At 44.3% G+C, this 11,513-nt stretch overlaps 1 protein-coding gene across 1 annotated transcript; it reads right to left on the bottom strand.

The window, feature by feature from the left end:
- Positions 1-3,634: 3,634 nt before the first annotated feature.
- On the bottom strand, positions 3,635-6,567 carry Crnn (cornulin). Its single transcript, XM_055606708.1, has 2 exons — positions 6,430-6,567; positions 3,635-5,008 (listed from the first exon to the last, which is right to left on the bottom strand). Exons 1-2 carry the CDS (start codon positions 6,565-6,567, stop codon positions 3,635-3,637), a joined length of 1,512 nt encoding a protein of 503 aa, XP_055462683.1.
- Positions 6,568-11,513: the final 4,946 nt, after the last annotated feature.

Genomic DNA, 11,513 nt, shown 5'->3' on the forward strand with positions numbered 1-11,513 from the left:
CAGCAGGCTTAGCTTTCACACCCCAGCTCTCCACGGTCTGTAACAAGAATTCTCCTACTCAACAGCAGGCCCACTCTGCCATGGGTCAAGAAGTCTTGCTTCATGGGAAGCCCTTGCTTGTCATTCCCAACACTGATTCAGACCACATAACCTTTCCACTCCCCACCCGGAATATCAGAAGTGACTTCTGTGGCCGCCAACTTCTTGTGTAAAGTTTAAAGTTTGCGTTCATCATTCACTTCAGTGAATTTTTGATAGTCAGTGGCTGTGAAGGAGATATTCAGTTTCTTTTTTGACATGTCCCTGTCTAGGAGGCATCATAAAAAATAAGTCAAAGTGACCATTCCTGTTTGGTTTGGTTTGGGATAAGAGTTTCTCTGTGTAATTGAGCTCTGGCTGTCCTGGAACTCACTCTGTAGACCAGGATGAACTTGAACTCACAGAGATCTGCCTGCCTCTGCCTCCCCAATGCCTTTCTTGTTTTGTGACCTAATCTGGGATGTTTGCTTTTAAAATTTTTAGTCTGTATTTTCCTGATAATTAACTAATCCATTTAAAAGACTATTTTCAGCCCTTTTCTCCCTCTTATCCCTTGTTCTCTCTCTAATTCTTTTTTTTCCTCAGATAAATCTAACATAAAAAATTGTTCTTTCTATAGTGGGACAAGACCTTTACACCATTAATAATGATACGAGTCTCCTTTTTTCATATTCATGGAAACATGTTGTATGCAAAAGCAGCATAGTTCTCACAATTTCTGTTTTATTTGCTTTATATTTGAACTGTCCTGGTGTTGCAGAACCTTCACTCTAGCACTTTGCTCTAGCATAACTTTAATAATGTATCATTACATACTACATATTCTCTAATCCCCTTCACTTACTGTCTATTCGTTCTCTAGTTTAAATAAATAGGATTTTCTAGATCTTCATAGTTCTCCTCATATATTCTTTCTCATTGCATAATTTGAACTGAAATTCTTTAACTCTTAGTTTTTCTGTACAAGCGAGTACTTACATGAAACAAGCAACTATTTTGATCTCTTCTCCCTGGTAGGGCGACCATGCCAGCCCACAGAGCAAGAAGATCCAGGCAGTCTTGATCAGACCTGATAGACTAGGGTCAGACAGTAGGGGAGGAGGACCTCCCCTATCGGTGGACTAAGTGAGGAAAATAGGGAAGAAGTGAGAGAGAGAGGGAGACAGGGAGGAGACAAGGGAGAGGCCTACAATCAGAATATAAAATGAATAATTGTAAAAAATAAAATATTAAAAAATACAAGCAGTTAGGTAACTCTGCATTCCATTGGCTCTCTTAAAACTTTCATCTTTTTTTTGTTAGTTGATTATATTTACATTTTCAAAGCCTATAACATTAATTGCTGTTCTGTTGACTTGTCCATATCATTTTGTCTTAGTTCTGCAGTTAAATGGATTTAAACCTGCATTGTCAAATTGTATGCCAAATGTTTCTGTGATTCCATCTTTGTGTGTGTGTTTATTCTTTAGATAATTATACTAAAAAGAGCTAGTGGCGGTAGTATCCCTGGGTCCTTGCAAGTTCCTTGCCGTCTGTCTTTGACATTTACACTGAAAGTCCTGTGTGTGTGAGGGGGTGAGGGTAGGACACCAATTTGTTCTCACAAAAGCCAACCCTGCCTTCCCTTAGCCTCAGTGCCGAGTTTTTGTTTTGTGTGTTCATTCTCCTATATCTGCTGTCACAAATAAAGCTTAATGACTTAAAACTACAGAACTTTTATTCCTATAGCTCTGGATGTCAGAAGTGTACAGCCAAGGCTCTGGGAGGACAACATTTCTTCTGGAGGCACTGTGGAGCTTTCTTTTCTAGCTTCGAGAGTCTGCTTGCTTCCCTTGCTTCTTGACCGAGGTTCTAACTGTTGGTCCCACCAACATGTCTTTTTACTGACCTTTGACCCCCTTGTTTCACTCTTCTGAGGACCTCTGTGATGATATTGAGCTCTACCAGTTAGGCCAGAATCAGCCCCCATCTCTGTGTCCTGCAAAGCCCCCTTGGAGATACACGGAGATAATCACAGGTTTTTGGGATTGTCAGAGGCACATCTTTGGGGATGTTTAACCTACCAGATTTTCTTTCATCCTTAGAAAATTTTATAAACAAACAACACAGGGAAAAATAAACTTTCTACATCCTTGTTCTGGGAGGCTTTTCAGAGTATCCATTCTGTGCTACAAGTATCCACCCCTAAGTTTGTAAACTTTAGTCAAAAGGTTCACTCCAAAGAGTGAGACTTTTTAGGCTTAAGATTTGAAACTGGTCCCTCCCTGGGCAGAAGAGATGGCTCAGTAGTTAAGAGGACTCACTGCTCTTGCAGAAAACCAGGTTCCTTTCCAGCACCCACACAGCAGCTCACAACCATCTGTAACCCCAGTATCAGGGATACTGATGCCTACTTCTGGCCTCTACAGACTCCTGTACATGTGTGGTCCACTAGTGTTCACTCAGCCACATACACATACCAATAAAAACAAACAAAAACCTCTTACCTCCCTAGGATTTTTTGTTTTGTTTTGTTTTGTTTTGTTTTGATTTTCAAGACAGGGGTTCTCTGTACAATAGGTCTACCACTTTTTCTGGACTTGCTTGGTAGACCAGGCTGGCCTTGAAGCCACAGAGATCCACCTGCCTCTGCCTCCCAAGTGCTGGGATTAAAAGCATCCACCACCATGCCTGGCACCTGCCTGGTGATTTTTAAAGTAAAGAATTGGGAGTTTCTGCCCTAAAGCTCATTGATACCCAGCAAGTGGGAACACAAAGAGCAAGTGTTGGCACAGAGTGGGAGGGGAGGGAAAGGCCAGGCCCTCTCATTTGAGGCTAAGCCCCTGGTATTGCATGCTGTTATCCCTCAGCACAGCTCCTCAGGGTCTTCCTCCATTTATTCAGTCATCTTGAGTCACTGTTCTCTGTGACCTTGCATAGGAATAAAGTCTTAACATTCTATAATTAGAGAAAAATGAATTGCAGTAATTTTATCTGTGTATGTATCTTACTGGTCCTTTGAGGGCTTGTCACAAAAAAGAATACTGTGGAAGAAGGCATCCCTGACTCATCTCTGCCAAGTATAAAATGTGCTCTCTCCTCTCTTCAGCTCTTTCTCTGAGAAAAGCATATACATTTTCTCAACTCAGTGTTTCTTGTGTGATGGGACTATGTTCAGTTTAACATCAGAACTCTAGAGCCCTCGGTTGGATATGTCAATAGAAATTATTGAGTAGAACACTGTGGTCAGCTGCATAAGCTTTTATTGATGCATTTGGATGACAACGGACAGATAGCAGAGATAAAACAGCTCTGAAACCTCCTAAAAGCTGAGGGGAATTTGATGCATTTTTTTTCCTGTTTCTGAGAGTGCAGGCACAGCAAAGCAGGCAAGAGGGGTGAGTTTAGACAAGAAAGTGCTTTATAGAAATGATCACTGAGAAAGAACCAAATGGGAAGAATCATGGCTTTCCAGCAAAGTTCCAGGGCAGGGCAGAGCAAGACAGGGTAGGCCAACCTCACCTAGCACCAGCTGTCTTCTGGTACTAGGCACTGCAGTCAGAAAAAGTCGTGGCTGGTTTGTCTTCCAGTAGGAACATAGTCACTTGGCAGTGATTCATTTCTTTTCCTTCATCTGTGCTGTATCCTGGCCTTGAGCTGAAGGAGCACCAGAGTTCAGGCTGCCTAGATCCTGGCTTTGGATCACTGTTTCCCTTGTGTGCTCATTGACCCACTCCTCTCTAACCACGGTGGGTGCTCTCTCTTCCTGCCCTCCTGTCAGACTTGGGTGATTGCTCCTCCATTCTTGTCTTTCTTTCACAGTGTTTGTCTCAGTCTGGACCTGTCCTCCTAGAACTGGCTCTCCTGTATCATAGTTGCTTACTGGTGTCCAGCTTTGTCTCTCACATGACTGTATTTGGGTTTGTCCCTTTTCTTGATCCCATACTTGACTTGTGGACTGGCCAGAATGCTCCAAAGTCCGAGTATATGATCCTGCCTGTGTCTGGTAGTGTCCTATCCCCACCTGGCCTGCCTGACTACTATCTTGCTGATGGATCTCAGTCTCTCTGTTTTGGCCACAGATGGACCCATGCATCTCAATGCTGCTATTTTCTGCCTGCTGGCTCCTGCCTTGTTCCACTGTCTGGGCATGTGTCTGAGTATATGATTCTTCCTGTGTTTGCCAGTGTACTTTAGTAGCTTGCCTTTCCTGGTTCCTATCTTGGCCATGAGTCTCAGTCTTTCTGTTGTGATCATAGATGGATCTCTGTGTCTGGATGCTGCCATTTCCTGTCTGCTGTCTCCAACCCTGTTCTACCATCTGGGCATGTATCTGAGGGTGAGACCCTGCCTGTGTCTGGTAGTGTTGTGTAGAAGCTTGGTCTGCCTGGCTCCTGTCTTGGCTATGGCTGTTAGACCGTCTGTTCTGGTCACTGGTGGACTCCTGTGTGGTGTAGGTACCTGCTTGAGTCTGAGTTGTGGTTCCAGCTGTGATATCGTCTGTCTGTTGGCTAATTTGTGACTGCTGCTCTGACCTCCTCTCTTTGGTGCAACTCTTGTCTTCTATTCCCTGGGTCTGCTCCGGCTGTCCTGTCATTTGTATTTGCTGGCTCTGAGACTCAGCCTGCCTGTCAGGACTACTGACCTGTGTAGGGTAACTGTCCTGGCCATGGGCGTGTGTCCACCCTACCTGTCCCCTAGAAGCCTGATCTCTCTGCCCATATCTGTCCTCACAGCGCTGCTCAGTTCCGTCCTTTGACACTCCAGTGGCCCCTCTCTGGCCTTGCTCCAGCTCTTTTGACGATACAGGATAGCAGGTTTCAGACTTGTCAGACATGCAAACACCTCTAGGACGCTCATTCAGTGTCTCAAAGCAGGCCCGAGCAACTTTAAACACTAATACCAGGAATTCCTTGAACTCTACAGTCCCTGTGTTATCTTCATCCAACAGGCACAAAACTTCGTCCACAGTCGCAGGATCATGGGGCTTCTGGGGGAGAGATGAGGACAAGTCAACACTGCTCCTCTGAGGAGAACCTTGTCAGATTATTCGCACTCAGCTTCTAGGCTCCCTCACCCCACTGCAGCCTGGGAGCTCGCAGACCTACTGTGCTGCCCACAGCATCTCAGGGTTAATGTTTCATTGCTGTGTCTTTTGTTCTAGCATCTGTCTTACTCACAGGCAGGAGGCACCTTTTGTTTTATATATTCTTGATTTCAGTTCTGCAGGATGATCGACAGGGTAAAGACTTATTGAAGAAGGAGTGTGTGTGTGTGTGTGTGTGTGTGTGTGTGTGTGTGTGTGTGCGCTTCTTATTCGACTATCTGGGCTCCTGGCTCCTTCTTGTGGCTGCCCTAGGCACTTTGCCTCTGATTCCAACTCCACAGGAAGCACTGCAGAAGCCTGGCTCTGTGGGCATCCAGAGAGCTTCCATGATGGAGAGTCCCAGCAGAGCAGCAGACTGCTAGAAGCAAGCAGGCACCATCCTAGTGTGCCAGTCATGGCATACAGGACCTCACTAAAAGGTCTGCTTTAGATGTAAACCAAAGGCGGAAGAGCGCATTAGGGCCCTGGTTCTGGCTTGCTGGGTGGGGTGGGGCTCTCAGTGTTGCCTGTACCAACAGCTGTCCAGAACTAGTGCTCCAAAATTTCATTTTGACTTGACTAGTATTTAGATAATACTTTGAAGCAATTGCTTTGTGCAAGGCAAAATCAATCTCTTAATGAACGGTAACGCGCAATCCCATTTCAGACAGGTACAGGAAAGTTTACCGTATCGGACTTGAGAAGCACCGGAAAGCGGCGACTACTTTCTCTCTTTTTTTTTTTTTTAATTTTTTATTAATTACACTTTCTTCATTTTGTATCCCCCCATAAGCCCCTCCCTCCTCCCCTCCCGATCCCACCCTCCCTCCCCTTTCTGCATGCATGCCACTCCCCAAGTCCACTGATAGGGGAGGTTCTCCTCTCCTTTCTGATCTTAGTCTATCAGTTCTCATCAAAAGTGGCTGCATTGTCCTCTACTGTGGCCTGGTAAGGCTGCTCCCCCCTCAGGGGGAGGTGATCAACGAGCAGGCCAATCAGATGATTACTTTCCCTTTTAGACCATTTGAAGAATCTGTTCTTGCCTGAACTGTCTCCTGAGAGTCTCTTTACCTCATCTTAAATTAAAATTAATTAAAACAGAGAATCAGATTCAAGAATCTGCCCTTTCTCTAAGAATCAGGATGTCTAGCCTACTGTGACCTCTTTTCCTTCATGTTTTTCTTGTCTGCCTATGCAATTGCTATCAGCTAGCAGGGTTGAATTTGGCTGCTTGCTCTTTGCATTCTCTAGGTAAGAGCCCTTGCAGGTAAACGCACTTTGGCTGTTCTTATCCTGTCTCTCCCTTTCACCCCCACAGATCATACCACTATGACGTCGGCAAACTCATGTTCGAGGAGGGTCTTCAGCTCCCCCCGCGTGAGCACTTTGCAGCCACCCTCTGACCTGGCGTAGCACCCAAAGGCTTCGATGATCCCATGAATGTTTTGCAGCAACTGAGGCATCTGTGAAGCTCAGCTGGAAAACAGGAAAAGTGTCTTTGTGGGCACCATAGTGAGCCCCTGCTGTTTCCTCACAGTACTCCAAAGCTCTGTCCTTTCACTGTGTCTTCAGTGTGTTTTGGGTTTCTATGCCTTCCTCAAAATGTACTTTATGAAGGGAAAGAGAAGTTCTCAGGACTTGGAAGTTTCTGAGTCAACCCTTAATGCCATGCTCTGCCACCTACGTGATGTGAATGGGACCAAGATGCTTTGCTTGTCTGTGCCTTGGTGAATGGAGCTGAGCAAGCAGTTACTCCAGACAGGTATCATGAAGACTTAAAGAGATAATTCATAAAAAGCACCCAGCTGATGTCTGGTTTATTCTAAGTGGCAGCTATTAAGTATTATTATTATTATTATTATTATTATTATTATTAACATATATAATTTGTGTACAACTATAGACACTGTACTGCTCACAAAAGCTCTTTTCTGTTAGCATATCTTATGATCCTTATTATCACCACTATTTTTATAGGTGGTGAAAAAGGCTGAGAGGAGATAGATTTGTGAAGGCCACACATTATTTTCTTTTAACCCAAATGTAGTTTAGTTCTTTAGAATGTACCTTTGGACAATTGTTTGTTTGTTGTTTGTTTTATTTTGCTTTGTTTTTCTCTAGGGTGTTAAGTACACACAGGGGTTAGAGCCCCCAAGGCCCAGCCCTACCCTCTCTATTTCCCTGTGAAAAGGATTCAGGAAGGAGATGGGATACACCTGTCAGAGATAATGGGGTTAGGCGTGCCTTTCTGAGGTAGGAGAGTCTGAGATACTCTCTGCCTTCAGCCCTGGAACCTGTCAGAAAGGTCAGCATCTGTAAAAGACATGTGGTCCATCAAGTCTAAAGTGCTGGTGAGCTGTGATGGATGGTTCTCAGTCAAAAGAGAAAATTTTCCTCCCCCTGATGGGAGAGCAGCCTTACCATGCCACAGAGGAAGACAATGCAGTCAGTTCTGATGAGACCTGATAGACTAGGGTCAGAGGGAAGAGGAGGAGGACCTCCCCTATCAGTGGACTGGGGAAGGGGGATGGGAGAAGATGAGGAAGGAAGGATAGGATTGGGAGGGGATAAGGAGGTGGGCTACAGCTGGGATACAAAGTGAATAAATTGTAATTTATAAATAAATAAATAAATTCATAAAAAAAGAAAAAAGAGAAAACTTTCACTTCTATTAAGCAGGAATTTGGAGGTAGGTTAAGTGTGAAGATGGGTATGACTAAATGGAAGTAGGCATATATGTGTTAAATAGACTTAGAGAGACCAGAAGTAGGAAAAGTGCCAAAGATGATGAGGTTTAAGTTCAAGGGGAGACAGAAGCTGCTTAAGGCTCTATGGGGACCCTTCTTGCCCCCAGAATGCCAGGGAAGGGACTTCAGAGATGAAGAGGAGGATTGTGTAAAGAGGATGACATAGGTAGAGAAACAGGAAGTGAGGGAAATCAAGTCAGAGGACTGAGGAAGTCCAGACTCCAGGTGGGCTGCACAGGGATGACTTTCCACTGACCCAGGAGTCAATAACTTAGACTCTTTCCTCTGTGTGCCTCATGGCATATAACTTCAAATACCCCTTATGTTTTAGAAACAAATAACAGTCTTTAATCACTGACCTATAATGAAAAGGACAAAATGTTCTTTAAGTGATGAATCAAATTATTAGGATAAATCTACAAATTCATCTTGCCTATAGAAAAACTTAGGAAGGAAGTTCATATTGGACCCTTCCCCCATAAAACAATTTATGTCTGGGTTGGCAGAAACAATCTGATTCCAAGCCCACAGGCGCAGAATCTGGGATTCTGATCCCAAAGGCACGGCCTTTGCAGAAGTCTCTTCTGCAAAGAAGTCTCTTCTGCAAAGAACCTCCCAGAGCCCTAAAAAGGAAAAAAAAAAATAATTACGCTGATCCAGGAAGGTGCGTGGGTGGTGGGTGGCCCCATTGCTCCTGCCCACAGCACTTAGTCAGAAAAGCTGCAGGCTAGACCCAGGGAGAGGAGAAAGCTAGATTGCTTCAGAAGAGCAGCATTTCCCAAGTGCTCTGGCTTCAGCCTGCCTAAGGCTCTGTGGGGGCCCTTCCTCCAGCTAAGCACTGAGACCAGGCAGCTCAGATCTGGCAGCCCTGGATTCATGAGTTTAGTGTGCCAAGACACTGAGAATGAGCAAGAAGTTCTGAAGGGAACTTACCTAATGCCCAGGAAGGAAGGGACAAGTTTCTGTTATGCAGTGTGTAGAGTACTTGTCAGTGGAACGAGAACCTTTTATAGAGGATTTAATGGCACTCGTATTTTAGACAGGATGTCTCCACCCTACAAGAAGGCTTGATTCATCCAAAGCTCAGCCCAGCCCAGCTCCACCTCCTTTCTTCTCCAGATCACCTTCTGACCCAAGGCTGCTTTCTTCTAATTACAGGCCCTTTCTACCATGGTTAGAGCTGTCTCTTGCTATGTCTGTCCCCTATGACTAGGAGGCCCCTTTTCAATGAGCAGGGCTCAGCACTACTTTGCACAGGCCTGAGATCCTAGGGAATACTGAGCATCTCCAGGAACCTGCAAAGTCATAAAAGACTTTGATTCTTTATTCAACCATTCAAAACACATCTGTTTATTGAAGACTGTTCTTTTCAAAGTACTTTATTTTTCTTCTGATACTGCGGCTGTTACTTATACATGTTCTCAGCTCTTGTTCTGTAATTTCCCTTCATCCTAGTTTAAAAGGTCTCAGTGTGTGTCTGTGTGTGTGTACATGCACACACGTACATACATATACATGGAGGCTAGAGGTAAACCTTAGATATTGCTCTTCAGGCACCTAATACAGTCCAGTTTCTCTCTCTGGCCTGAAACTCAGCGATTAGGCTAGGCTAGCTGGCCAGCAAGCTCCAGGAATCTTCCTGTCTCCAATTCCTCAGTGCTGGATTTGCAAGTACACACCGCCACAAGAACTCAGGTCTTGTGATTTTAAAGTTAAATATTTTTATAGACTGAACTATCCATCCCCAACCCAGGATGTAGTCTCAATTTTTATTAAAATTAAAAGAAATCACTTCCTGCTCTGAGTAGGTAGCATTTTACAGCTGTTAAGAAAGAGGCTTACTGTGCTCATGCATGGTATATCTACCAGGCAGAAGGAACCCAGTGAGTGGCTCTGTGGATGTGAGAGGCAAGGCCAGAGGAAAGAACCCTTCTTCATACTGACTCATACAAACCCCTCTCCTCTGCACTTCGCAGCAACGTCCAAGGTGAAAGTCTGTCACTTCAGCCTGGGAGAGCAGCTGGGGCTTGCACAGTGGTTCTCTCCTGCCCTATTTCATACTCACTGTCTCTGGGCTACAAGAGGAATACACTGTGTCAACTGTAAGTTGACACACCCTAGAGGCCACTGTACACAATTTAGTGGGCTCAGCATCATCTGTTAAGTTATGTGTCTCTTCCAACATTGCATGATCTGCATCAAATGTCAGATCGTCATCGTTTAGTGGGAGAGATATCAAGACTTCTCTTAGGCTGGGTGGCAGGTGACTTTTCACTCTGAAGGTTCTTGAGTGGCCTAAATGTCTGTGATCAGAAGAGCAGTCACAAATCCCTCTCTTCCTGAAAACCTGATCACCAGGCCTTACACTCACTGATGAATGCACAATGATAAAGTGGGGGTGATTAGAGGGTGGCCATTTATGCTGTACCCTCAAAGTACCAAACAGTGTGACTTGAGTTCGTCTAAAAACACTCACATTTTAAAGTTATTCTGAAGACTGATTATAAATCAGTGATTGCAGAGTTAGAATATGCTAGTGAGAGCCAAAATGACCTCAGGCTATCCTTAGTTCTTAAAAGTTCTTACACTCCACCTGTGTATCTGACTTAATACCATTTTAACTTCTTGACTAAACTTGGAATATATTGCTAAACTTGTCATGTCTAGTTTGTACCAACTCAGAAGATAAGGATGTCATCAGAGCACATCTGAAACATGTAGAGATTTCTTTATCTTTGTGTCACTCATCTGCATGATGTCCCAATCAGGATGTTCAGTAAGTGTAATTTGTAACTATTTTTTTTTTCTGAGTCTGTAAAATGTTTGTGTAGCTTCCACAATGGAGCATGTTACCTGAGGCACCCTGATTGGTGTTATCAGATCATGGTCACTCATGGTTTAAGAATAACTTATTTCCTCTGGAGCAAGGTTGTTTTCTGTCGAAATACAGAACATTCCATGATTCTTTGCTTTAGAAAAGAGTAAAACAAACATACTAAAATCCACAGACCTAAAGAAGATAAACAACTAGGCAAGATGCTTAATTCTCATTCAGAAAGAAAAACAGGATAGACACCAGAAGCAGCAGAAGAGAATGAACAGGACAGGAACCCACAATAGATCTCCTCTAAAAGACTTTATTCAGCAGGGGATCAAAGCAGATGCAGAGACTCACAGCCAAACTTTGGCTAGAGTGCACAGAGTCTTATGGAAGAAAGGGGATATAGAAAGACAGGAGCTCCACAGGGAGACCAACAAAGTAAAAACAAAAACAAAAACAAAAACAAACAAACAAAAAGCTGGGCTCAGGGAGGACTACAGAGACTGATGCATCAACCAAAGACCATGCATAGAGAGGACATAGACCTCTTGCTCAGATATAGTCCTTAGACAGTTCAGTCTACATATGGGTTTCCTAGCAAGGGGAGAAGAGTTTCTGACATGAACTTGGTTGCCTGCTCTGTGATCACTTCTTCCTGGTGGGGCAACCTAGTCAGACCACAGAGGAAAAGGATCCAGACAGTCCTGATGGAACCTGATAGGCTATGGTCAGACAGTAGAGGAGGAGGACTTCCCCTATCAGTAGACTAGAGAAGAGGGATAAGGAAGGAAGAGGGAGGGAAGGTGGGACTGGGAGGAGATGAGGGAGAGGGCTACAACTG

The sequence above is a fragment of the Psammomys obesus genome, unplaced genomic scaffold (genome assembly GCF_907164565.1).
Source record: "Psammomys obesus unplaced genomic scaffold, mPsaObe1.curated_primary_1811, whole genome shotgun sequence".
Taxonomy (NCBI): Eukaryota; Metazoa; Chordata; class Mammalia; order Rodentia; family Muridae; genus Psammomys; species Psammomys obesus.